Below are 27369 nucleotides of genomic sequence, written 5' to 3'. Positions count from 1 at the left end.
TCACGTGTCGACTATGTCCTGTGTCACTTATACAGCGTCCCTGAATCAAAGGATGTCTGAAGGAGGGAAAAAAAAGCTCATATTCATATGTGAATTTTAAAAAGAAACTTGCATGTTTTTTCTTCTTTTTAAAAAAATAAATAAATAAGAGCTGACACTTGTTTGTGTTGGAAATATTACTATTTCTCCAAGCCCCTTTCATCCGACTAGAGCGCTAGCAGCCACCAAACACCAACAAAAACAAATTAATTCCCTCGCTCATCAGCCACCCTCAGCCAGGGTCAATGCCTGGAGCATTTTGCTTCTTTTTGTAAGAAATACTGGAATTAAAATGAGAGTGCACGAATCAATACGACAATTCAAGCAGCAATGAGAGGGACCTGCATGTCAAGTATTGGTGCCGCTTATTAACATGCCTATTGATTGGAGTCAGAGGAGCGTGGTCGCCGAGGCGGCATCAAATACCAATCGTTAACCCTCAAGTCGGGATTAGCTGTAAACACTTGGCATGCTCTGTAACATCTCAATCCTTAGGGTGCATTTCATTGATGATCCTCCTCAAACAAACACAAAAAAAAAAAAGAAAAGAAAAAACCTTAACTTAAACCAGAATACATTTGCACAAAATGACGTACTTTCAAATTGATTCCATACCGTCTAGAAATTTGTGAAACAATATTCATTCGTCTCAGTTTGTTAAACTTGGAAGCTTTAATTTGCCCCAATGAGACTCAAGACGACGGTTTTATGTTTTAATATTGTGAACTTATGAAACAAATACGTTTCTCAGTATGTTATTAAGTTTTAAATGTGTTATATGTACTACTTTATTCTCTTGAGTCTATAATAATAAAACATGCTTTTGTATTTGTTATTTGAGCAATTTTGCAATACAAGCTGTCACTGAAAATCCTACATTGCATATTTATCTATGCTTAATTTAGAAAAAAAATTGCCAACTAATAACAAAAAATGAGGCTATATGTGATCAGCTTAACAAAACACATTCATCCCTTCTAAACTTTTTCACATTTTGTTTCACAAACTTCGATTTTATTTGGATTTTACAGCTATACACCATCATCATAAAATACTACTTAAGTGGAAGGAAAAAGAACATAAGTTTCACAAAAAAAATAAATAAATCTGTTTATTGTGTTGTGCATATACTCATACACAGCCAGTTTTATTTAGTTACTTGATTAATTAATTTAAATGTGCACATTGTTATTTTTCTTTCCCTTCCAGGTGGGATTTTTATGCTTTTTCGAGTCCAAATCTGAACTGAAGTGAATATTATGGGCAACACTGTAATGACTTTTTCACACACTCCTGATTCAGGCTACGTGAGATTGCAATAGTTTATGCAAATATGCAATCGTGGTAGACACAAAATGACTTGTAACTGTAATTGAAACAAAAATATGGCTCTACAATTTATTTTGGGACATTAATAAGAAATAAAAATAAATACTTGAAGAATATAGAGTGAATAAGACTTGAAAAGAGGTGAAGTAAGCTATAAAAACACTAAGAGATGATAGGACAACAAAAAGGCAAAAAATATATATATATAAATAATCAGAATAAAGAGAAGGTCCTCTCTACAATTTACTTAGATCTTTTCACTTCAAGTCTGTCAGCAGACGGGAAAGCTGCTGCAATCAGCCGTTACGACATTGCAAGAAGCCCAATGTTCACTTCTATCCCCAGTGCTTCTGACACATTCCTACATTCTGCTTTAGAAATACTGGAAGATGTTTCAGTAAACAGGCCAATCAGTGTGTTTGCACAGCCTCCTAGGAAAACCCAGACCCAGGCAGGTAAATCGGTGAGAAAAGAAGATGCAGAATTCAGAGCAGGACAGATGGCCTGGCAGGAGCTGATAGCTAGCTTTACCCCAACAAGATTTATTTGATCACAAGGAAAAAAGCTCCAAAACAGATTTTAAGCCCTTTAATACCATAGCCCAGCAATAGAAAATCTCCATCTGTCCTGTGCTAAAACTTATTGCAGAAGTGACAGTGGTGAGGAAGAAGATGGGAATAGGGAAAATGTATACTTAAAATATGATCAAATCACTGAAAAAGAAAGTTCACGGGTAGTTTACATTCCAGTGAAACTATATTTTCAAACTTTCATTTTCATTGCAGTTACCTAAAGTTAATATTTTCTTAAATGTATCTTTTTTTAATTGTGTTAGACTTTAAAATGAATAAAAATTTGAATACACCTGCTAAACCTGTAATAATAACAAAAATTAATGAAAAAATTGACTGTACATTTGTACAGTTTATGTGTAATTTTACACATAAAATTATAGTTATGTGTAATTTTATGCATTCTATATGATGAAACAAAACCTTGTACTAATATAAAATGTTTTGTTTGTTTGTTTTAGGGTATAATCAGGCTTGCCAAGATTATTTAAAACTTGTAAATGTTACAATGAAGAAACATCTTTTCCTTTTTTAGATTTTTTTCTAAACTTGAGAATGTGAACATACTTTTTCCACTTGTATATGCCTGAACTACTTTTGAAACACTGTCTAAATATTCGCACACAATCTTCTTTACTCATGATGTCACATATGCTGTGAAGGGAACCAGTTCCCTCACACTATGATGCTGCCAGGCCCGTACTCCACAGTCAGGGTGCCGAACTCGGGACTGCACACAGTTCTCTCTTTTTCATCCAAACATAAAATTCACCAGTATTTCTCATCAGTTTACATCGCAAACTTAGATGATATATATGCTATTTTCATGAGTGTCTCCGACACTGCTAAAATATACCTTACTTTATTAACATCAAATTAAGTGAGAACTAAAAAAGGCAGTACTTTTAAAACACAGAAGGCAAAAAGCTTCATATATTTATAACCTTATTTATCTTTGTGCCGAAAGTTATGATATATCAGCCTCTTAATATTCCCACAATAATTCCACAAATAAATCATAATGCGGTCAGAAACACCAGCTGGGAGAATGCATTATGTGCTGCGAGAAGGGTAGAACAGCGGGGCTGAGGGCAGTAAATTCTCCTGCCACATTTATCACCCTCCTTCTCTCACAAGCAGCCAGACTGCTAAAAATAATGTAGACTAAATGCAGGAATTGTCTCATCATGTTTATTTCTTGCCCATATTTTTGATCCCACTTTCAAGCATCTTTGAGTGCTGGAAGTGGAAATATGTTTGTCTAAGACGTCTGAGTGAAGTAATAATGGTTTTTTTTTTTTAAAAAGAAGAAAAAAATAACAGTATGTGAAAATATTCATTTCAGTCTTCACATCTGTCCTCCAGATTAATCCCCTAATTTAATTACCATGCTCTGCCCTTGCAAACTGCCGGACTGTCAGCTATAATGAAAACCTCCTTCCATAACGAAGGCTGGCTGCCAAACTATGAACATGCACTTCAACCATAATGTCTCTCCTACAGCTCATCACCTCAGAGTTGTCAGTGAAATGTCAGCCTGTGATTGACATTGTAAATTATAAGACCAAGACCAAGGAAATTGATTGAACTTTGGAATCATTGCAAGGATGGTAACTGTGACTGGATTTTTCTTGGAAGTATATATATATATATATATATATATATATATATATATATATATATATATATATATATATATATATATATATATATATATATATATATATATATATATATATATATTTTTTTTTTTTTTCAGAACTTTAAGTTGAGGTACCTTCACTATTTCTGTGGTTTTACAACAGAAAAATAACACCTGCTTGTTTTATGTTTGGGGAAAATGGCCAAACATTACCACAAACTTTTTTCTTTCCTATTTTCATTCATGCATGCAGTGGCATCATTCATACAATTTTGATTTATTTTGCAGAAAAACAAACGTTTTAGACATTTTGATCAGAACAGCATGCAATTTTCTCTTTTTTTGGAGTCCTGTTAATATTTACTTTTGACGTCTGTCTATCTGTCCAAAGTTTCAAGCGTGGTTTTCCGTCACTCCCTACAAGTACAGCGTCAAAGAAATTAAAACTTAGGCAAATATTATTCTACACAGATAACATTTTTGTAAAGTCGCATTCAGATACTTCATGTCTGTTAAGACAAAATCTGAATATTCTTGTTGCCCCTACCTAAACATTTTATACCTCCACCCAAGGAGAGGCAGGTGTCACATTTTTTTCTGAAATACTTTCAGCAAAACAGTTATAAGCTATGTTAGATGTCTGCAGCTCTTTGAAAGAAAGCCGTAACAAGTTCTGTTTGACATCTGCCACAAACCATGAAGGAGACACCACAACCATGTGGAAAAAGCTGCTCTGGTCAAACAAAAAAACAAAAAAAACAAAACAAATGTAGTTATTGAACTTCAACAAAATGAGATACGTGACCAAAAGCAAACTGTACAACTTCCTAAACACATCAACCCTGAGCCTGCCCCCAGCACTATGAATGTGGGATTACACCTTTCTTTTTAAAAGAGGATGGGGTGAGTTAATAGGAAGATGGATGGAGCTGAATAAAGGACAAAAACCTGATTAGAGGCAGCTAAAGATGTGAGCAAATATTCAGCTTCCAGCAAGACCACTATCCTCAACATACAGGCAAGGGCTACTACAAAAAAAAAAGTTTTAGATCAAAGCATATTTGTGTGTTCAAATGGCCCAGTCAAAGTCCAGACCTTAAAAATCTTTAAAGAATGTGTGGGACTTGAAAATTGTTGTTTATGCTCTCCCTCCACAAAGATGAAACCGATTTACTGTTCTGACAAGCTGAAATCTAAGCAATATTGTTGCACATTTCTCAAGCAATTTTTCACAAAGCGATCCCTTTAGAAAAATAATAAGCTGAAGGAGTGAACAAGCTATCAATATTTGCTGTTTTAAAAAGTTTTGCTGTGTTAAGTCTAAAATTGCAGATCCCAGTAAGTCATTTGCACATTTTCTCTTTTGAGAACCACACAGACTGAGCAGTATTGACTAAATATCAATAATTGAATTAACAAACTGAACTTGGAATTTGTTTTGAGACTTAAAACGTTAAAAGTAGCTGCAACAACTTAAAGTATAAATTTTATAAATATGTTTTAATAATCAAGTCACCACAGAATTCTGGTGCCAGTGGTTTGTATGTGAGAAAACTCATGACAGAAAATAATTGAGAAACACTGATCTAACCAAGAACCATACAATTATGTATGTAGTAAGTAAGTATGTCTAAACTTATCAAAAGAAATATCTGTGATAGTTAACAATGCATTTGTGTCTAGAAGAAGTGTTCTAGTTCATAAAGGAAGAAAGTAGATAAATCACAACCACAAGAAGAGTATTTGGGATCATTGGTCATCTGTATAGCATAACAAAGTGAACCAAAGATGGTTCTAAATCTCCCAAAGTACAAGTGACAATGTATAGCATATTTCGTTTTGTTGAATATATGCTTTCCTCTTGTGACTTCAGTATATTTTATAACTTGCAAGAGATACAAAAACTTTCTCCTCTGACTTTCAGAAGGAGGTACACAGTAGCCCCCATCTGTTTGCATAGTGCTTGAAAAGAATGACTTCCTTTTGGGTTTTCATGCAGCCTGGCAGAACTTTTTCATAAACTTACAAAAGAAATGTACCCGAGACACCACAAGCAGTGAGAGCCAAAGGGTGATACATTAAACACATGTGGCTCGGTGAGTGTGCGCGCAGGTAAGCGTGTGTCTACTTGTAAGTAGTTCAAAATTTACTTAAGTTACCCAGAGAAAGCCTTTTGGAGAAAAGCACATTCTCAAACATACACTCCGTCAAGACTTATCTTAGCCCTCCAGAGGCACAAGACAAAGCTTGTGCATTTTAAAGTCTCCGGTGGTAAATGAAGCGTTTGAGGAATTGCAAATGCCGGGGAACATGCTCACACTGACAGTTAATTTTCATAACCTTTTGTGAAGAGACTTACTGAACAAACATTCAACCTCAGATGAGGCCCCGTCTCTTTTGCCCCCATCCACCCACTCACTCCAGTGAATTCACCGTCTGCAAGTCTCCAACAAGCGACAAAACGCCAGCGAGTCTTCCCTCGGCCGAAACTAAACCAGAATAAGCCAGTGTTGGATGCTGGAGTTTTTTGCACTCGTAGGGAGCTGTTTTTTCCACCAGGGGGAGCCACGAGACGGCATCTACAGGAGGGCGTTTCCACGCACCTGTGCGTTATCAGCCCCATCTGCAACAGCTTAAGAGGAGCGGCTGACCGTTTCTCCGCGCCGGAGTGTTTTACCTGTTTGGTACCCTGAGCCCCTCTGAGTTTTTTGATCTCTGAGAGTTTATCCAAAATATCTCCTAACTTGATTCGTTTTTCTCCTCTGATCATCCCATAGAAATCCCCTCGTGGAGCTTGATCGACGACGGCCCGACTGTCTGCCCGCCCTCCGACGCGCCTCCCTTGGCACCGGCCGAGGCTTTTAGCCATCAGGACCCAGACTCCAGCGTCCAACCTTTTCCCTCCCTGTCTGGCTGACCTCATCTCATTCAGTAAGCCCGTTCCGTTACTCCTCCTCCAATAATCAGATAACCCGCTTACCTGTCATCTCCCCAGTCCTCAGATCGCTGGCGTTCCGGATCCAGTAGGATAAGAGACAACTCATTTTCGATCTGTTCAACAATAAAACTTATTAATCTGATTCCTCACCTCCTGTTTGTGTTCTGCATGTGGGTTAGACGATTAACGTCCAACATGACAGAACACTCCGGCCAGAATACTGACCCAGCAGAAGCACTCAGGAGAACATTAGTGGAACAAAATTCACTCATTCAATCACATGATGCAGCTTTAAGGGTTCTTGGCAGCCAGCAGAATGAAACCAACCAGCGTTTGGACCACCTGGCTAGCCTTTTACAAAGGGCTCTTCAGCAGGGCGCTGCTGCAGATTCCGCCCCAGCTCCAGATCCAGTTCCTGCTCCTAACCCGGCTCCAGATCCAGCACCTCATGTCCATCCCGGGTTTTCTGAGTTTCGCCCACAGACCCAGAGAAATACTCAGGTGAGATCAATCGTTGTGGGGGATTCCTTCTACAGTGCTCCCTAACTTTTAATAACTCTCCACGGAGTTTTGCACATGATGGAGTAAAAATTTCCTACATCATATCTCATCTGTCAGGGAGAGCACTGGATTGGGCAGAGGCTAGATTTAAGGATCCAACCAACTTTGGCTGCTCGTTTGACGAGTTCCTGGTGGAGTTTAAACAGACTTTTTGTCAGGAACCCGATAACACATCCAGTTCTAGAAATCTATGGTCAGTTAAACAAGGGCCAAGATCTGTGGCAGACTTTGCTGTAGATTTCAGGATCAGGGCAGCATCTGGATGGAATGAACCGGCTTTGAAAAGCATGTTTTTCATGCCCTTAATGAACCACTAAAAAGGCGAGCTAGCAACCACAGATGAACCTAAGACTCTGAATGATTTAATTTCCCTCGCTATCCGTTTAGACAACCGCATGAGGGATCGTAATAAGGAAAGGACCAGGAAGAATCCACCTGTAAGGGTTGCTCTCTCCCCAGTGTCACAATTATCTCAACCTCCGTTTCCCTCACAGACTCAGTCTGAGCCTGAACCCATGCAGCTTGGGCGAGCTAGACTAACTCCTGAGGAGCGCAGAAGAGGATAAGTTCCCATCTGTGTCTGTACTGTGGGTCGCCAGGCCATTACATTGCTGCCTGTCCTAGTCGGGCAAAAGCCCAGGCCCGCCAGTAGATGAGAGGAGGCTGGCGGGCCAGTTAAAACAAGAAAAGAAAATTTCTCCTCGACTACTTCTCCCTGCCACTCTGTTTGTGGAAAATGATTCTCTGAGTTTTTCCGTACTCATAGATTCTGGGTGCGAACAAAACCTCATAGATTCCACCTTAGTTAAACAGATGGCAATCGAAACCACCCCGCTTCCGGTTCCTCTCCGCGTCACCGCCCTGGATGGTAAGGCTCTGCCCCAGATAACCCACAAAACTAAGCCTCTGCAATTGGTCATTTCGGGTAACCACAGTGAACTAATTTCCTTCTTCGTCTTCCCGTCAGCAACCGCTACTATTGTCCTGGGGTTCGAGTGGCTTCAGAAACATAACCCTTATATAAACTGGGCAGATTCGCATATCGAATCCTGGTCTCTCCGTTGTCACTCGGATTGTCTCCGCTCTGCAGTGCCTCCAAGTTCACCACCGGCAGTTACTCAGGAGGTTGACCCTCCCGATTTGTCCCTAATCCCTGCGGAATATCAAGATTTAGCACCCGTTTTCAGTAAGGCTAAAGCGCTTTCACTTCCCCCCCATCGACCATACGACTGCGCTATAGAGCTCCTCCCCGGAGCTCCATTACCCTCCAGCCGCCTCTATAATATCTCCCGTCTCGAACGAGAAGCCATGGAGACTTACATTAAGGACTCCTTGGCTGCAGGCATCATTCGCCCCTCATCCTCTCCTTTGGGAGCTGGATTTTTTTTCGTGGGAAAGAAGGATGGATCATTAAGGCCCTGCATTGATTACCGGGGGTTGAACCAGATTACAGTAAAAAACAAATATCCATTACCTCTTCTGTCATCCGCTCTAGAACCTGTTCACGGCGCCACGGTTTTTTCTAAACTCGACCTACGGAATGCTTATCACCTGCTGCGCATCCGCCAGGGGGACGAATGGAAAACCGCTTTCAAGACCCCTTTAGGGCACTTCGAGTATTTAGTTATGCCTTTTGGTTTATCCAACGCCCCAGCGTTTTTTCAGGCTCTAGTTAATGATGTTCTCCGAGATTTTCTTAACATTTTCGTCTTTGTTTATCTCGATGATATTCTCATTTTTTCCAAGAACATTGCAGAACACAAGAAGCATGTCCGTATGGTTCTTCAACGCCTTTTAGAAAATAAACTTTTGTTAAGGCGAAAAGTGCGAGTTCAACCAAACATCAGTGACGCTTGGATTCATACTCGAGGGCGGGCAGATAAGGCCAACAACGGAAAAGATCAAAGCGGTGTTGGAATGGCAGACCCGCAAACAGTTACAGAGGTTCTTGGGCTTTGCTAATTTCTATAGACGTTTTATCCGAAACTACAGCCAAACAGCCTTGCCCCTCACAGCTCTCACTTCCACCAAAACGCCGTTCGAATGGACACCCGAGGCTGAAAAGGCTTTTCTCCACCTCAAATCACTTTTCGCTCAGGCTCCGGTTCTCATTCAACCCGATTCTGCTAAACAGTTTATTGTGGAGGTGGACGCCTCTGAAACGGGAGTTGGAGCCGTACTTTCTCAATTCTCCAATGTTGACAACAAGACTCACCCGTGCGCATTTTTTTCTCGCAGACTTTCTCCTGCTGAACGAAACTACGATGTGGGTGATCGTGAGTTGCTAGCCATCAAGTTGGCGCTAGAGGAGTGGCGGCATTGGCTGGAGGGAGCAGAACACCCAGTACTAGTCTGGACTGATCATAAAAACTTGGCTTACCTCCAGTCCGCTAAACGACTCAATCCCCGTCAGTCTCGCTGGTCGTTGTTCTTTTCTAGGTTTAACCCTCTATGGCATGAATTTTTATTTTATGAGGAAAAAAATATTTCACCCTAGTTTTGGGAGTTTGAGGGGGTCTTTATAAAATATCAATCAGAAAATGTGCTCCACCCTGCCCCCCCCACCAGATTTTGGTTTGTTGTCTCAGGGCAACAACATGCTATGAGGGTACTAAAACGCCAAGGTTTTCTTTAAGTGGAATGATGAACAAACAAGCAATAAACACATTAGAAGAAGTTTAATTTCAACAACAACAATTTCAACAAGTTTCCTTTCAACAAACAGCCACAAATGGTTTATCAATTAGTGCATTAGAAATTAGCTGCAGTCTAATCTCTTATTAGAAATTAGAGTTTCTAAATACATGTTTCTAAACATGTGTGTTTCTAAATACATGTTCCTGTGGGGTACTGAATGGCTCCGTGTTTCTCTTTTTTACAAAGTACAGTTTGTATTATTCTGTATGGAACCTCATGAAGCAGTTGCTGGTGGATGTGAAACAAAGGTGGGCGTCACATTTTTGGCACTTGGCTTTAGGTGTACCTTTGCTTCTTGGTACCTTGCATCTCCCTTTCTTTTCATCCATGACCATCCAGTGAGCTGTGGCATCCAGACGCACATCAGGGACCGGGATAGGTGTAGTAGGTCCTCTTCTCCTCTTCTCTTCGTACTCCCCAGCAATTGTGGAACTGGGACGACCTCTCTTACGCTCCAGATTCTTTCCACTTTTGCACAAGCTTTCTGCAATATATGACTTGAATGTATAAAGCCTCATCTGTTCCTCTTTTCTCATCCCAGTGCTGCTGCAGTCTCTCTTGTAGAGCAGCCAGGCAGTCATGACGGTCATGTCGATAAAGTGGAACATCAGCCGATGGTACCACTTTTTCGACCTGATTTTGTTGCGGTACAGTGCAATGAGAGAGTCCAGCAGATCCACTCCACCCATATTCTTATTGTACTCTCTCACCACAGCAGGACAGGGAACTTTGATGATTTTTTTTTGCTTGCCATCCCACCTATCAACGTCGGTGACTGGGTGTGCTCCAATGTAATTGCTGAGAAGACTGACTGAACGGTTATCATACCATTTCACAGCATGCAAGGTGGTTTGTCCAACCATGGCCATCTTCTGTTCAAAAGATCCACGCCCAGTTCTCTTCAACTCAACATCACACATCAAGTTGACACCTGGTAGTCTGTTGCTACGAACAGTACCAGTACAGTGAATTCCCTGCTGAGCAAGTGTGAGAATGAGAGGGACACTCGTGAACCAGTTGTCAAAGAACACCTTGTAGTTCTGCTGTCTGGGTATTGGCTGGGCCAGGCGGAGAACAACATTGCCACTTGCTCCTACATCTGGCAGCTCAGGTGATTGCACAACTCTCCCTGTGTAAATCTCAAAATTGTGCGGGACACCATCAGAGCCAGCCAAGATGAATATCTTGTAGCCCCATTTCTTTGGCTTAGCTGGCAGGTATTGCTTGAGTCTATTTCTTCCCTTGAAAGGGACCATCTGCTCATCCACAGCCAACTTCTCACTCATTGGTATTTTCTGCAGCTTTGAGGTAAGATGAGTGACCAGTGGTCGGATTTTGTGGAGTGGATCAATATTTTCTCGTTGTCTCACTTCATTGTTGTTGAAGTGCAGGGATTTTTTAATGAACTCCCATCTGTTTAGTGCCATGGTGTCAGCTACCTGGGACACTCGGGTGGCTTTGTTCCAAAACATGCGGGTGCCTGGTAATCCAAACAATGACATGTATACTGCTGTACCCATAAATTGTTCCAGTTCTTTTTTAGTGAGGTTAAGGGGCTTGTTGGTGTCACACTGAATGGCATATAAATTTGACTGCTCTAGAACTACTTCCAGAATGTCTTCAGAAAAAAACATCTTGAAGTATTTGTAGGGGGAATTGATATGATCTGATTTTGGAAGACTGGCCTGCCATTCTGGGTAATCAGTGATATTGGCACTGTGGGGTGTTCTCCAACGAGGTAAGCGTGGAACAGCTTCCTGTGATACTTCATCCTCTTCATTTTCCTCTTCATCCACAGACTCATTGTCATCAGGCAGGTCATCTGTTTTCAAAAGAAACCAGTAAGCATAAAATTAGAATAGGTTATATATACCTCTCTTCACTCACTGATGTACAAACGCACATACATGCTCATTCCATACAGTATGTTACTCTACTGACTGAACCCTGATCTCCTAACTCTCCCTCAAACCTGATCTTGGAGTCCACTCTTCCTCACTGTCACTCTCCTCAAGCTCACTGTCCTCACTGTCAGAAGGAATGAGCCTAACTGCTTGATCATGTTCCTTACGCCCATAAAATCTTTGTGCATCCATTTCCTATGAGTAATAGTAGATAGTACAGAAAAAAATTGATTATGTTGATAACTACATATCCCTACACATCTCCATCCATGAGCATGTTATAGTTCACACAAAAGTGGTCTAACTGCACAATGTTGCCCTGAGGCAACGAATGAAAAACTGCCATTTTAGTATATAAATGAAGACAAAAGGTGTCTTTACTCAATCAAATATGCTTTATCACTTATTCATGCACATCACAGATATTATTTATACAAAATTATTTACATTTAAACATGTAAAAAAGTGAAATTTATCTTACCTTCTGCTAGCGGTGTGTCCAAGTCAGCTGCGGTCCAAAAAAAGGATTGTTTCACCCCAAGACAAAGGTCAAAGCCACGCCCAGCTCAAATTTCATTGGTCACAGACATATCATCAAATTTTTTATGTGATGTTTTACTTAAAAAAACTTTAAAGGGGCGGTGTGTGGGCCAAAATAGTGGTTTGTTGCCTGAGGGCAACACAATGCCATAGAGGGTTAACCTGTCAATTTCTTTTCGCCCCGGTTCCAGAAATATTAAACCAGATGCGCTGTCCAGGTTGTACTCTCCTGACGACTCTGGTAAGACTCCCTCCACCATTCTTCCACCCAGCTGCACTGTTGCCTCTGTTACCTGGGAGATGGAAGATATAATTCGTCACGCCCAGCAAACCGAACCTGATCCCGGCACTGGTCCCGCTAATCGCACCTTCGTTCCCACTTCTATCCGTGCCCGCCTCATCCATTGGTTACATACTGCAAAGTTTGCCGCTCACCCCGGGATCAGTCGTACCACAGCTCTCTTAAATCGTCGCTTCTGGTGGCCTTCTTTACACAAGGATGTTAGGGAATACGTCCTCGCCTGTCCCATCTGTGCCAGAAATAAGCCCACTCATCAACCGCCAGCCGGTCTTCTCCAACCTTTACCCACCCCAGGACGCCCTTGGTCGCACATCGCCGTAGATTTTGTCACCGGACTTCCAGTCTCCAGAGGTATGACCACCATTCTCACTGTGATAGATCGTTTTTCTAAATCCTGCCATCTCATCCCTCTCAGAAAACTCCCCACGGCTTTCCAGACGGCACAACTTCTTGTTAAACATGTATTCCGACTCCACGGCATTCCTCGGGAGATCCTATCAGATCGTGGCCCCCAGTTCACGTCACAGGTTTGGAGACACTTCTGCTCAGCACTTAATGCTAAACCCACCTTAACTTCTGGATATCATCCCCAATCTAATGGGCAGACTGAGAGGATGAACCAAGAGCTCGAATCAACCCTGAGGTGCCTAACATCCACCAATCCATCTGACTGGAGCCAGTTCCTGCCCTGGGTTGAATACGCCCACAACACGCACGTATCTACAGCCACGGGCTTCTCGCCCTTTGAGGCCGCTTTAGGTTACCAACCTCCTCTCTTCCAGGCTGATGAGGGGGAGATAGCTGTCACCTCTGTTCAACATCACATCCGCCGCTGTAAAAAAATCTGGCAGATGACCATTTCCGCTTTGAATCGCACCGCAGAACAAAATCGCCGCTTCGCCGACCGGAGGAGAGTTCCCGCCCCTCATTACAGCCCCGGACAAAAGGTTTGGCTCTCCACTCGTGACATTCCTTTGAAGGCAATGTCTAAGAAACTCTCCCCCAGGTACATCGGCCCATATGAGATTGACTCTGTAATCAGTCCCACAGCTGTCCGTCTTCGCCTGCCTTCCTCCATGCGTGTTCACCCCACATTCCACGTTTCCCAAGTTAAACCAGTTCGGACCAGTGCCTTTTGCCCCCCTCCCGACTCCCCCCCCCCCTCCCGAGATGTGGATGGGCACCCTGCCTACACTGTCCGGCGGGTCGTGGACTCCCGTCGGCGAGGTCGTGGGTGGCAGTACCTCGTCGACTGGGAGGGCTATGGCCCGGAGGACCGTTCTTGGGTGCCGGGTTCGTTCATCCTGGATCCGGCTCTGATCACCGAGTACCGGTCTTCCTTGCCTTCTGGTCGGTTTGGGCCGCCGGGTGGCGGCCGTTAGGGGGGGGGTACTGTTGGATGCTGGAGTTTTTTGCACTCGTAGGGAGCTGTTTTTTCCACCAGGGGGAGCCACGAGACGGCATCTACAGGAGGGCGTTTCCACGCACCTGTGCGTTATCAGCCCCATCTGCAACAGCTTAAGAGGAGCGGCTGACCGTTTCTCCGCGCCGGAGTGTTTTACCTGTTTGGTACCCTGAGCCCCTCTGAGTTTTTTGATCTCTGAGAGTTTATCCAAAATATCTCCTAACTTGATTCGTTTTTCTCCTCTGATCATCCCATAGAAATCCCCTCGTGGAGCTTGATCGACGACGGCCCGACTGTCTGCCCGCCCTCCGACGCGCCTCCCTTGGCACCGGCCGAGGCTTTTAGCCATCAGGACCCAGACTCCAGCGTCCAACCTTTTCCCTCCCTGTCTGGCTGACCTCATCTCATTCAGTAAGCCCGTTCCGTTACTCCTCCTCCAATAATCAGATAACCCGCTTACCTGTCATCTCCCCAGTCCTCAGATCGCTGGCGTTCCGGATCCAGTAGGATAAGAGACAACTCATTTTCGATCTGTTCAACAATAAAACTTATTAATCTGATTCCTCACCTCCTGTTTGTGTTCTGCATGTGGGTTAGACGATTAACGTCCAACATGACAGCCAGGTCTGTTCACTCCTTGAATAAAACATTGTGGTGCTAAAGGATGTCAGTTTAGCAGGTGTTTCCATGAGGACCGCAGTTTAAATCGGCTAACCTTTCACCATGTAGTGCTCCCTCAGCTTTAATAAACCTTCTGATAACTGGTTTTTCTTTTTTCCTAGCCTACATATTCAAATTATATTGTTTATTGTTTTCTAGCATGTCTGTCAGGTTACAATCAGTTGAATTTGTAGTAACAGACAACATGTTTTGATCCATTTAAAGTTCCCACAATCCCCTCCTCACATTGTCCTGCAACAAACAGAAGATTACTCAAAGAATTGAGAGGGAAAAATACTTAAGATAACTCGTTCTAGGCTGACAGAACAGAAAACAAAAGCTTAGATTGAACCTCCGGGTCTTGCTTACTGTTTATTTTTCTTTTCTTCCAAGAAGCCAGTTATTCAGACTTTAATGGTGTGTATTTAAACCTACCAGAGACGTTCCCAAGTATTTTTTCCCCAAGTGTAAGTCTAGTATGTAATGGAAATAAACATTTGCTTAATGAATGTATGCCTATAGCACTACAGTGCTGTAGGTCATGAATTCCAGTTATGGGCTCTTTTATATAATCACGCCCCATTTAACATTTAAGTAAATGGACAACTTTTGTAACACTTAATTTAAAATAAAGAACTGCAATAAATCTGCCCGAAGTGTACCACCACTGGAGGTAAGCACCAACCTTACAAGGATAAGCAATTATAGACAATGGGTAGATGAATAGAAACTGTTATAAATACTATGAAGTATTTTGGAAAATTATTTGTCCCATGAGAAATAAAACTGAGAAATTTCTGAATTCAATAGAAAATTTTATTTTTGTAAGCCATAGATTTAATTTTTGTGTTTGTCTTGCTCAATGCTTTTTTCCCTCCCTTTTTATTCTAAGTTAGAGATTATTCAAGAATCATTGGAAACCAGCATTGGAAGTGGGTAGAGTATTCAAAAATTGTCCTCAAGTAAGAGTATAACTACTATAACATACTTTTACTAAAAAGCAGGCATCCAAAACACAAAAATACATAGTTATGAGAAAACTAAAAGATTTACATGTATAGAACATAATAACAACCAACAAATTCATGACCAAACTAGAAGTCTCAATTCAACATGTGTTAACTGTAGATATGTTTCTCATGCATTTTTGGCTTAAACATGTTTGTTCTTCATTTAGTGAAGTTACTCTCTGGGTAGAGTAATCAGGAAGTTCACTCAACCAAGAGTAGCAATATTCCCAATAATATTTGTCAAGTTAGATAAAAACAAAAGTAAGGTCTAATAAAACAACTCCTAGACATACACTTTTTCAATCCTAATTTACATTTTTTGTCATTTCCAAAAATTTACATTTGTTGCAATTTATGTTATACATTATAAACTGCAGAGTATGGTGCACTCTATTAAGTGCTGAGTGGTTTTATCCTGAGAATCCAAACGTATTTGATTGTGGCAATAGCAAAACAGTGAAAAAATAAGATGAGAGTTGAGGAAAAGTTGGGTTTATTTTAATTTGTAATTGCTGATCTCTTGGTGAGAGGTATCCATTTGGTCGTCATTAAGAAGCTACAGCCATCATAAAAATATTGCATGGTAACAAATCAAACACAATATGTGCATTTCACACTGGTTCATGTGACAGCCTTATTACAAATGACAAAGATTGTTCATGATTCTGTCAAATCTGAGGTATTTTTCTTTTTTGCACCTGAAGAACAACTTGAAGTAAAGTCAAACATTTGAGTCACAGACTTTGATGTCATTTCTGAAACCTGCTATAGAAAACTAGGGATGTTTTAGAGTGACAAACAATAAAGTCTCCAGCACTTACCTGAACCTCAATGCCATATCCTAGGTAGACAGTAATCAAGTAGGTGCATTCCACCCCAGGGTCGACATGCTGCTGGATTTCAATGTTGCCCTCGGACTCGGTAAAATTCATGCTGCATGGCTCTGTTGGAGAGAGCAGAAATAAAAGAGATTTCCTTTTTTTCCCCCAGACCGCTGATGTTTCTGACAGCCCACCTGTGTCTCTCCACGAACCCCATAACCCTCCAACTATCTCGGCAGATATCCTTTTTGATACCGCTTATCTGGGCCCTCAGCCCTCTGTGACCAGAGGAAAGGACAGGCAGGACACATCAGGCAAAAAAAAAAAAACTCTGATTGTTTTTGACACATGAGCAACTCCGTTATCCCGTGTGGAGGGATGAATAGCAAGCTGTGTGTGCAGAATGCAAAAATGAACAGACGTGATGCTGATGACCTGATGCTTAATTTCTTCCCTGCAGGGAGAAATGGGTTAAGTCTTGCAGAATGATGCACCCAACTCTGAATATTTATTTAATAGAAAGGAAGAAGACTATATGTTAATTCCAGTTATAACACAAAACCCTTTGTTTGTGGAAGACACTTGAAGCTCAAAATACAGCATCTACACACTGACCTGATGTTTGCATTGTGGTGATGATAGTTGTGATGACGGTCGTAGATGCTGAGCTGGGATCTTGTTCTTGAAATGACAAAGGAAGCTTAGAGATCAGATGATCGGGGTTCAATTTCTCTCTGGCCTGGTCTTTCTTCATAATTGTTGAAAAGGGTCCATTTGTGGCATCAATGGGAAATTGTCTTTCCTTTGAGGATAACATAGCCACTGGAGTGCCTGGCCCTCTGCTGTATGGTGTCACTTGAGTAGTGAGGGAATCTGTTGTTGGCTCTAAGTCGCCTGAGTCCTTCATCTTCTCCTTGGGTGATTTCTTCAGAGGGAGAGATACGGGCGGCCCTGGTGTTGTTGGAGAGAATGTGGTAAGCGGAGAGGTGGCAGGCTCCGTGGCAGTAGTGGCAATGTCTGAGAAGGCCGGGGCATCCTTGTGGGCCACGATTTGAGTGACAGTGTCGCCCGCATTTGGAGCCGAGACAAAACCGGGCATGGTGGGGTCTCCAGCCACAGAGCCATCCTTCTTGAAAAAATGCTGGTCTCCCTGGAAGTCTCTTGTGAGTAGGTGTTCATTAAGCAGCAGACCCTTGAGCATAGGCCGGTGGTTGGGCATGTTCATTGGTGAGACAGTGGTGACTGAGTGAACTTCACTTTCTCTGTCTTGTGTGGGTAAGTGAGTGAAGAGGTTCCTGTCTCCATCCAACGCCTTCTTACTGATGCTGTTAATTTCTTTTGGACCTGAGGGTAAAATAAAAACTTGATTAGGCAAACATGTCATAGTCTAATGAACTATAAAATCCTGGAAGCCTGTAGGCTACCAAAATTGTGCATAACAAAGTGTGAGGCTTTCCTCTTGTGTAATTCTATCTCTCATTTTGTTACTGCCAATAAATCAATACGTCTCTGAGTAATTGCCTTGTTACAATGGAAACTGTCATGAAGTAGGACATAAGAGGCAAATGAGGCCTTGAAATGTATGTTCTATAAGAAACAAAACGATTCCATTTAAAAATCAGCAACTTTGACCTAATGGTTAAAGCCCACGGCATCTGTTAAAATTGTTAAATATGATGCATTGCTGTTAAAACTTTCATACGAGGTCCAGTGAAAGATAACAGGCAAACTTGACGTGAGAATATAAATTTGTTGACTGTAAGAACAAGAAGGTAAGAGAGTCTGACAATATTATACCCTTTTACTAACCACTTCTTGGCATCATAGTGTTTAAACTGAAAGTTTTTGATAAAAATACACAAAATCATCTAATTCTTTTAAATTTATAAATCTCTTTTATTAACATTTGGTTCAATTACAAGCAAAAAACAAAAAGGTATTGGACAATTAGTACAGTGTGTATGTGTTCAGTAAACTGGCAGTAAAATTTTTGCAATACTTGAAGACCGCTGACATCAACAGCAACCTTAATGGCAGCTACAATAATTTCTAATGATTTCTATTAACTCAAACTGCAAGAAGGCACAAATAAGCTTTTGGATGACATAGCCAGAGTATTTAATCACTCTGTGTGGATGATTTTCTCCTCTAAATATTCTAAGAAGGGCTGCCATGTCTTGGTAAATATTTTAGTTTGAACATGTGAGACATTTAAAGTAGTTGTGACTGTGATATGCAACACTATTGATGGGAAGGTAGGAAACGTAAGAGGAGGGATACTGAATAAAGCATCCCATAAACCATGTTCTTTATCACTGTTGCAAGAGTTGAGAGTGAGTAATCTATTTAAACTAAGAATATACAATCAAGAATGGAATTCCAGCTCAAGAAAAGTAAATGTTTATGAAAAGATAGAAAAAACAAAAAAAAAAACAACAAATATGAAATAAAATTTGTGATGAAAGTCCTTGAGATGGAGAGCTGCCCACAGCTTTGAGCGGCTATGAGATGGTAAAAAAAAATGTGTTTCTTTTTTTTCCCCAGGGTTTCTATACCCGGAAAATTCTGAAAGCAGTGACTACAGGCTTATAGATAGCAAGTTTAATAAAACCAAATTAAAGAGTTGCACCATGCTGGCAACAAGATTAACATTTTTTTTAAAAAAGCCAAACGAAATTCTCTGTTTTCTTATTAGGTGGAAAGATGTACTCACCACCACAACATAAAGAAGGTGAAGAAATAAAAAAAGGTAGATAAAGAAGACAAAAAGCAATGAATAGATTAACTTTGGAATATAAAACACATACTGTATGTATTCAGCCTCGGTACTTTAATGAATAAGAAAGAGATAAGAAAAAATGCTTTCTCTCTCAATATTATAAAATGCCACCGCACAATGATATACATCTTCAGCAGTATGCAAAATAAATCTGCAAACTTTAGTAACAGAAAATGAATGATGAAACTGAGAAAAAAAGAAAAAAAAAACTCGACGTACCACCATGTTAACTAACCCCATCTCTGCAGTACCACCTTATTAGCATCAAGCCGCAGTAAAACAAAATTCATGGCAAAAATCATTAATTCCTCCAAATTCTTTCCAGGAACAGACAGCGAACCTTGCCTCGAGTTTAAAGTAAAAGCATATGAATAAAAATCATTCCACAGTATTATGTTTCTTCATTTTAAACTTCAATAAAGCTTTTACCACTCACACTAGGACACAATGATCAATCACCTCATGCTATGTGATTCTGCAGTTAAGTAATTGCACTGCGTGTCCAAAAGGACAAGTATATTCCCCATTTTCGGCTGCAGTTTTCTCGCTTCGGCTCTTAGGAGAAATCTAACAAATAAATTGTTCTCACTGCTGCAAGGCGTCAAATAATCCAGACAGTTTTTCAGCAAAGAGGGAATACTAGAAAGGCTCTGATGTAAGAGCTATTCTGAAATGATTAAACCTTTGCCAGCAGAGTCTACTTTCACATGCTTAGGATATTGTTTATGTTACCTTGACATTGGAGATTCTTCTTTCTGGTTTGGATGACATAAAATAATACAAGAAGCAAGACAGATAACAATGAGTGTCTGCTTTACTGTTCCATATTTACATACATCTTTCCGATTCTTCTGAGACCATAAAAAATACTGTTTATATGAGACAATAATGGGCATTTCAAACATTGCTTACAATGTACACATGATACATAACTGCTAACAATGATGAAAAAATGTAGTCAAAATAGACAAAAAGTTCAAATGATTCTTCCTTGTGTTTGTTAATGTGTCAAAGTGAAATAATGCCATCAGCTTTGACACCTTAATTAGCTTCCATATGGGGTGGCTGTTCTTCTTAATGAGGCAGAAAAACTGCCAACAGATTTATATATTTTTTTTAGATGAAAGACTGTTGACAGAGGCTGCAAATTAGTGCGACCTCCCTACAGCGCCTTAAAAAAATATGTGTCCCCTTGCACATTTTTTCAGGTGAAAGCCACAAATCTTAACGTATTTTGAATTGATATACTTTAATATATTTACTCTGATCTTATTTACCAACACGAACTAGCACATATTTGTACATTGCAAGAAAAGTGATGCAAACACTAAATTTAAAAAAAGCTTACTTTCTAAAATTAAGAAATATGTGTCAACTCTGTATAACCAAATATTCTCCCACAGCAAGATGCTGCCAGCACCAAATTTTCCAGTGGGGATGATGTGTTCAAGACAATGTGTCGTGTTGGATTTTTGACATAGATATTAGAAACACTTTGATCTTGTTTGACCAACTGGCCTTGATCAATTTTATTTGTGATGAAATAAAAATGGGACTGATTACAAATGCATGCCACACTTATCAGTTGCTGTCTTTAAAAAGTAAATTAATTAAAAAATCATTTCCCTTCACTTCACAATTATAATGCAAGGTACTGCATATGGGTTTTAGTGACAACACACACCGAGGACCATTGACAGGGCTTTAGTTGGACATAAACACCAAAAGATTTCTAAAGTGGTATACAACAACTTGGACTTTTGAATGATGCAAAATTTTAAGCTAACTTCAGTAAAAAGAATCTGTGATGAGCAACTCATCAAACGAACCTCAAACGTGTGTTTGAGAAAAACTTTCCTTGAGTTACAAATTCCATTTTAACTTTGACGCTAAAAATAACTTTCATGTAGAATCAAGCTAAAGTATTGTTGAGTTAGACATGGATAAAATCTTTATTCGGCATTTATAACCCTCATTATTTATACATTTTTAGGAAGCATAACTAAAATCTAATTATTTTTTAAAAAACTCTCAGAGACCAAACTGAAAGTAAAGTCAGGCTAACATGGAGTGACCAACCGTCACAGGGAAAAGCTTTTGTCGAGTCAGAATGGTAAGGACGTTTTGGCTCCAGCGCTTCAGTATGAAAGTATAAAAAAACTCACTGGCATATAATTTAGCACATGTATATTTGATTATTTATTCAATTTCTGCCTGTCATGAACGCTTCCACTAATATCTCTCTTTCATTTTTGAACTCCACTTTTTACTTTAGTACAAATTTTAAATACTTAGAAAGAAAACACCCACATATTCACTAATGGACTGATGTCTCTTTTGAGTCTTTCTGACGTTAATCTGATCTTGCAAACAAAAGAAAAAAACGCAAACAAAAAAAGAAATAGAACAGTACTGCACCTTCCATGATACATTGTGACACAGGTTTCTATTAAGATTTTATCACTGTGAAATCCAAAAAATTATGACCTGGAAATCTAAAAGCAACTGTCACCTTTTTCAGTGAACATCTTTCATTTATAATTTTAACACATGAAAAAAATTCCTCCTGATTCTTTAAGTTGCAAGCAAAGTTGTGACCTTTCCAGCAAACAGCATATCTCTACACTGATTTGATTTGCCTATATTCAAAGGGTGAAGATACCATGTAAAATTTGCTTTTTTAAGATACTTAAAATGTTATAAAGTTATCCACTCTTAAAAAAACATACCTGGAGTGTTGCTATGATTTTTCCATGCATGTTTGAGAAACCCTTGACTCTCTTCTGGCAGCCAGTGGGCTTTTTAGAATATATTTAATATTCTTAACACTGAATACGTAAGTCCCCAATTAGATGTTTGTATAATAGAATCTGGAATGATTCCTAAAACTGAGCACATTGAAGTTTTAAATATATAATGGTATTTAAATAAATGTCAAAATTACCTGAGCCTTGTAGAAAATCTGCTTTTGCTCATAAAACTTTGAAAGTAATTGAACGCCCCAGCAACGTTCTGCTGATGCAGAGTCATTTTAACACATCTAATAAAAGATTGATCAAGCTATTCAAAAGGCTCGGGTAAACAATTTTGTTACAAAGCCTGTCCCAAGCTGACGGAACTGACACATGCTTTTACATTTTGCACTGACAGACACAACAGCAGAGCATTTATCTTTCTTGGCAGCAGAAGCGATTCAAAGACGTTTCTGATGTTTTAGGATGGAGCAGAAAAAAACATTCCTCGTAGCCTTATTCTGTCACAACAAGAGCAGCTAAACAGCACTATAAAGGCAAACTAAGCGTATTTGACATGTCCCACTCCCAGACAGAATAAGGAGAGTAAAAAGAGGTCTTCATAAATGATTGAAGGGTGCACCACTGCACCCCCCCCTTCCCTGCTTCGTAAAAGCAAACTACAGAGGAATCTCAAGTACACACTACCGTACGATAAAGCTGGGGAATAATCTTTAGCCAAGATGGATGTTATAGCTGCTTCAGACTCTTAACTAATGCCTTCTTTATGCTTTCTTTGCTCATTTATTTTTTTTTGTCTCCATCTCTGCTTCTATGTGTGGCACAGATTTTGACCATCCAGTTGCTGTCCTTCAGTAAGAATATCGAGCGTACACCGAGAGAGAGAGACTGGGCTGGACTAGAGTTTCTCATACACAGATCAATACAGGATCAATGGGTGAAGGCTGGAGACCTCGCTGTAGTGATTACAGAAAGGAGAAGTGGAGCTACCATATTGTTCTGATCTCTAAAGCTTAATTGGGTGTTTTTGGATGAGGTTTTATTAGGCGCAGCATAAAACATTTTTAATTTGAAAGTGTCATTAGTGTTGTGTGTTTGACAGCTTTTACTTCCTATGAATCCTGGGAGCGTGATAAGAAAACACCTCGATATTTCTCAAGTAAGTGAAATTTGTCTCCCGAGATGCTAAAAAGTTGTTAGATGTATGTGGTTTCATCTGGTGAGCTAAGCCTGACCTGGTATTACAAATATGAAGGTCAGTACTTTAAGACTGTGTCTTAAGACTTTTATTTTTTGTTTAGAAAGGACGTGGTTTTGGAGTTGTTCTGTTTGGCTGAACTATTCAGTGAGCTGGCCAGTGGCTAAAGATTGGATTATTGGTTCTTTGTATTGAGCCAAGGCTTCAGGATCTTTTCTTCCTGTGTCGTTCTAAATAATGTGCCTCATTGGTTGAGCGACGAGGACGTGGAAAATATTTTATGGCAAATATTGTACTAAAGCAAATGGTAATTTTAGATTTTATGTTTGAAATGAATTTGATTATCTATAGTTGCAATCTAAAATACTTACACTGACCAAAAACTCAAGTGAAAAATTTCACACTTAATGGAGATTATTACAATGCTTGAGATTTATAAAAAATGTCCACTACATTTTTTTTAATAATAAAATATTTGACAAGGATAAAAAAAAAAAACACAATATGAGGAGTGAGCAAACCTGAACTTAATTATCATGCACTGTTTACAAATTTACCAAAACATGTGTCGCATGACAAACTGTAAAAACTGGGGATTCTTAGCTTTCCTGAAAAAAAAAATATATTTTTTTTTGTCTCATAGTTATAAATCATCCCATATTTTCGGCTGTAAAGTTCAGCCTGGTCAAAACTAAATTTTCAAGATGTAGCTTTGGGCTTTACCCCACTCCAGTAGAAGTGGAACAATGCGGTTGTTCCACTTCTCTTGGATTGGATCTCTTTCAATTTCAATTCATGAACAGCATTAAACACTTTTCTTAGTTTTAAAGTCCTCTACATTGTTTTTTTTTTTTTTTGATAAGCATAACATAACATTATCTTATAATATTTTCAAACCTTAACCTAATTATTCTGCACAGGACTTTTCTGTTTGGCTGCTTATTCACTCTATGATTCACAGTGACGCAGCAAGATCATGTAATCAGATTAATGATCACATTATTTCTTGTCAAAATGAAATCTGTTACAGGTGAACTGAGGCCAATGAAGCTGCAACCTAGCAGAGAGAGAAGGTGTGAGCAGTGCGAACGCCCTCCCCTTTGCGTTCAGATGAGGAACGCTAAGGCGTCTGTTATCTGATTGGTTGTTCGTGACTGGGAATCGTGTATTTCCGCAGATGGCTATAGGACCACCAGATTATCTGTATCATGTTATGATGTCATGACATAGTGATAGTTTTAATAAATATGTAAAAGACAAAACATACTGTTTATGAAAACATACATGTAGGTTTTTAGCATCCTTTTGCCAGAATGTCAAAATAGTTCCACTTAGACCGTCCATAAAATCATCTCTTGCTAAATCCTACAAATATTACCCAAAAGTACTTTAAAAATTTTTATGCGTTCAGCAAACTCCTCCGTAGTGGCAACACTTTTACAGTTATTGTGCTTGAAGGTTTCACACCAGCTACAGACGCACTGCGATAAGATGGCACAGCCAGTGTACTTCCACAGCTAAGTGATCCTGATATGCTGTGTCAGGTCCACAAAATGGATGTCATGCTATCATAACCCTTGACACACTAGGAAGTTGCATCAAATCATTTTGTGGCCAAACTTGTGACAAGATTCATAATAAATCAAAACTGGATGACAGATGGTAACTCTTGTGAAAGCTGTTGTTGCTCCGCTCCTTGTTCAGGCCTGATTCAGTGCTGGCGGCTAAAAGCAGCAGCCATGCTGCACACTCGAGGGGGTTCCGCGCGTGCCAGTATCAAATCGCATGATGCTGGAGCTGGTTAATTAGAGCTTATTCATAAATTAAAGGTGGTAATTACTGTGATAGAATGAGATCACAGTTATTTTATTCTGAAGCAGTGGCACAAATACAATAAAAAACCATTAGCTGTCCCGCTGGAGTGCTTATATTCGCCTTGTCGGAGCAGTCAGTGCAACAAAGCGATGAAGCGTTTCTTGGGAAAATAAAGTTTTTACAGGCCCCAGGAAGAAACTTGTGTCCTCCCACTCCATTTGAAAAACAATGTAATGTACCATAGTAAGCCACTGTCTGTGTTTTTACAAGACGGGAAAATCTATAATTGAAAAATAGAATGACAAATTAATGTTCGATTAAAATATCCCTGCGTGTCTATGAATTATCTCTAAGATGTTCAAACACCAGGTTTTCCAGAGTTGAACTGGAAGTGGTGGGAGGAGGGTTTGGGGAGTGGCTTCATTCTAAAGTGCCTTAAATGGACCAACAAAGGCTTTACGTATTTTTTATTGGACATTGAATCAACATTAAACAAGAACTGCGCATCACCCGTCACCATCTATTTTTATGTTTTACAGATTTCAAAGGTTTATTTTGCATGTTACATTTGTCAAACATGCATGAACAAATCAAAGCAACACTCCAGGTATGTTTTTGACGAGGGAATAATATTATGACATGATAATACCTCCACCCTTGGCCCCCTTTCAGCATATGCAGTATCAATTTTAGCTACTGTTATGAGGTATCAGATTAGTTTTAAATAACTACGGACTCTTTAGTGACTTGGTTTAATAAAAGGAACAAAACAATTTTTGACTGGGATGTGATTTTGGTAAAAATGGTTTAAATGTATGTTTGCTTTTTAAATCTGGAAAGACAGCCATAAATTCTTGAAAGGTTCAGACTTTATGATGCTATAGACTCAACTCAAAAGTGTCTCATGGTGGTTGCTATTTTTTTTTTTCATTTGAATTTCCAGACAGACATAATTAGTCTTTTAAGCACACTAAAATGATCCCAAAGTGTACTTGCAGATTTATTGTCCGTCGATTCCGTCTTAATAAAAGCTGTTTATCTCTGATGTCTGCGAGTGACTCTTATAACAAAGCTACAAGCTCGTGCTCTGCACTAATATAATGTGAATCTATAACAATCGCTCAGTCCACGCTGACTGCGATGACAGATTGAGCAATCACAGGGGAATGATCTTCAAGAAGGCAAGAGAAAGCCTCTTGTCTCAGGTTGCCTATCTACGGAGTCATCAGTGAACACTCAGTGCATGTAAAGAGCGCTAATAAGATGGGACAAGCCACACTTGAGGCAAGTTGCTGATTGACATCAATCTCCTAACATCCAGGGCTTTTATTTCCTTAATATAACAGAGGGCCACTAGAAAAGCAAATCAATAAGGAGCTTCCGCTGGGCTCAGATACAAGTCCTTCAGATTACCCTGCAGGATCCCTCATGGGCTTCTCAATGGAGGTCTGCGCTCAAAATTGTATTCAAACACTTTCAGGGAAAATTCCATATCACAGCGATTTTCTCAGTTTCTCGTGCAGCAGGTGCATCTTATGGAGTCTGCATCTATAAAACTGCAAAGACTGATAAAGACAAACTGAAATCCTAAGACGGAAAATAGTATTGAACATGTTAAAATTCTTTACACATAAATATATCTCTAATGAAGCTATATGACATGGAATCCCTACCATGTCTTCTTAATAAGTAATCTACTGATACAAAAATAATAATAATAAGCAAATAAACCCAGAAATTACAGAATAAACAATTCTGTAATTTAAAATCTGTCAATCAAACTCACTATTTATACTCACTATTTATACTAATTAATATGAGCTGGTTAAGTTCAAAGTTAAGGCCATAAAAAGTTTTTTATTAATGAAAATTTTTACAATAGAAGCCCCATATAGAAAGATTTCAGACACATGAGACAAAAAAATGAAGATCTTTCTAAAGTTAAAGACAACAGTGAGAGATGAAGAGAAACATGGAATTTGTAGGTAACTTTTGTAATGCACTTAATCACTGTTGCCTCAATAAACACTCACCAAAAAAGACTCCACTGCAGGAGAAAGAATGTGTTGGAGATCGTTCAGTTTTTGGTGTAGAACAGTTTGGCAAGTGAATGAAAAACTGAGGATATTGTTTCATCAAATAACAGCTAAATGTAACAGTTTGAGGTTGTAACACTGCACAATAATCCCAAAAAATCTTTTACAGTCAAACCCGAAGGTAAAACCGTCATGGTGTGGGGCTGATTTTCAGTGCCTGGTACTGGCAGACTTCAAATAACTAAGGGAAAGATGAACTGAAAAATGCAAAAAACTTTTTTTTTTCCTACATTAATTATTGATCATTTCATTTTATTTATAAAAGATGTACCTAGAAGAAAGATTTTTAAAAAGCGCCTTTCAAAAAGA

At 39.6% G+C, this 27369-nt stretch overlaps 1 protein-coding gene across 3 annotated transcripts in view; it reads right to left on the bottom strand.

Annotated features, from left to right (window-relative positions):
- The window catches only part of LOC122844852 (seizure protein 6 homolog), a 118617-nt gene that overhangs the window by 45993 nt on the left and 45255 nt on the right, over nt 1-27369 (bottom strand). For all 3 annotated transcript variants that reach the window (XM_044140668.1, XM_044140669.1, XM_044140667.1), the window contains exons 2-3: nt 17035-17763; nt 16420-16541 (exon numbers count right to left, since the gene is read on the bottom strand). In XM_044140668.1, coding sequence (XP_043996603.1) covers nt 16420-16541; nt 17035-17763 — 851 coding nt within the window. The remainder of the gene's footprint in view (nt 1-16419; nt 16542-17034; nt 17764-27369) is intronic.

The sequence above is a fragment of the Gambusia affinis genome, linkage group LG15 (genome assembly GCF_019740435.1).
Source record: "Gambusia affinis linkage group LG15, SWU_Gaff_1.0, whole genome shotgun sequence".
Lineage (NCBI taxonomy): Eukaryota > Metazoa > Chordata > Actinopteri > Cyprinodontiformes > Poeciliidae > Gambusia > Gambusia affinis.
This window is presented reverse-complemented; position numbering and strand designations above follow the sequence as displayed.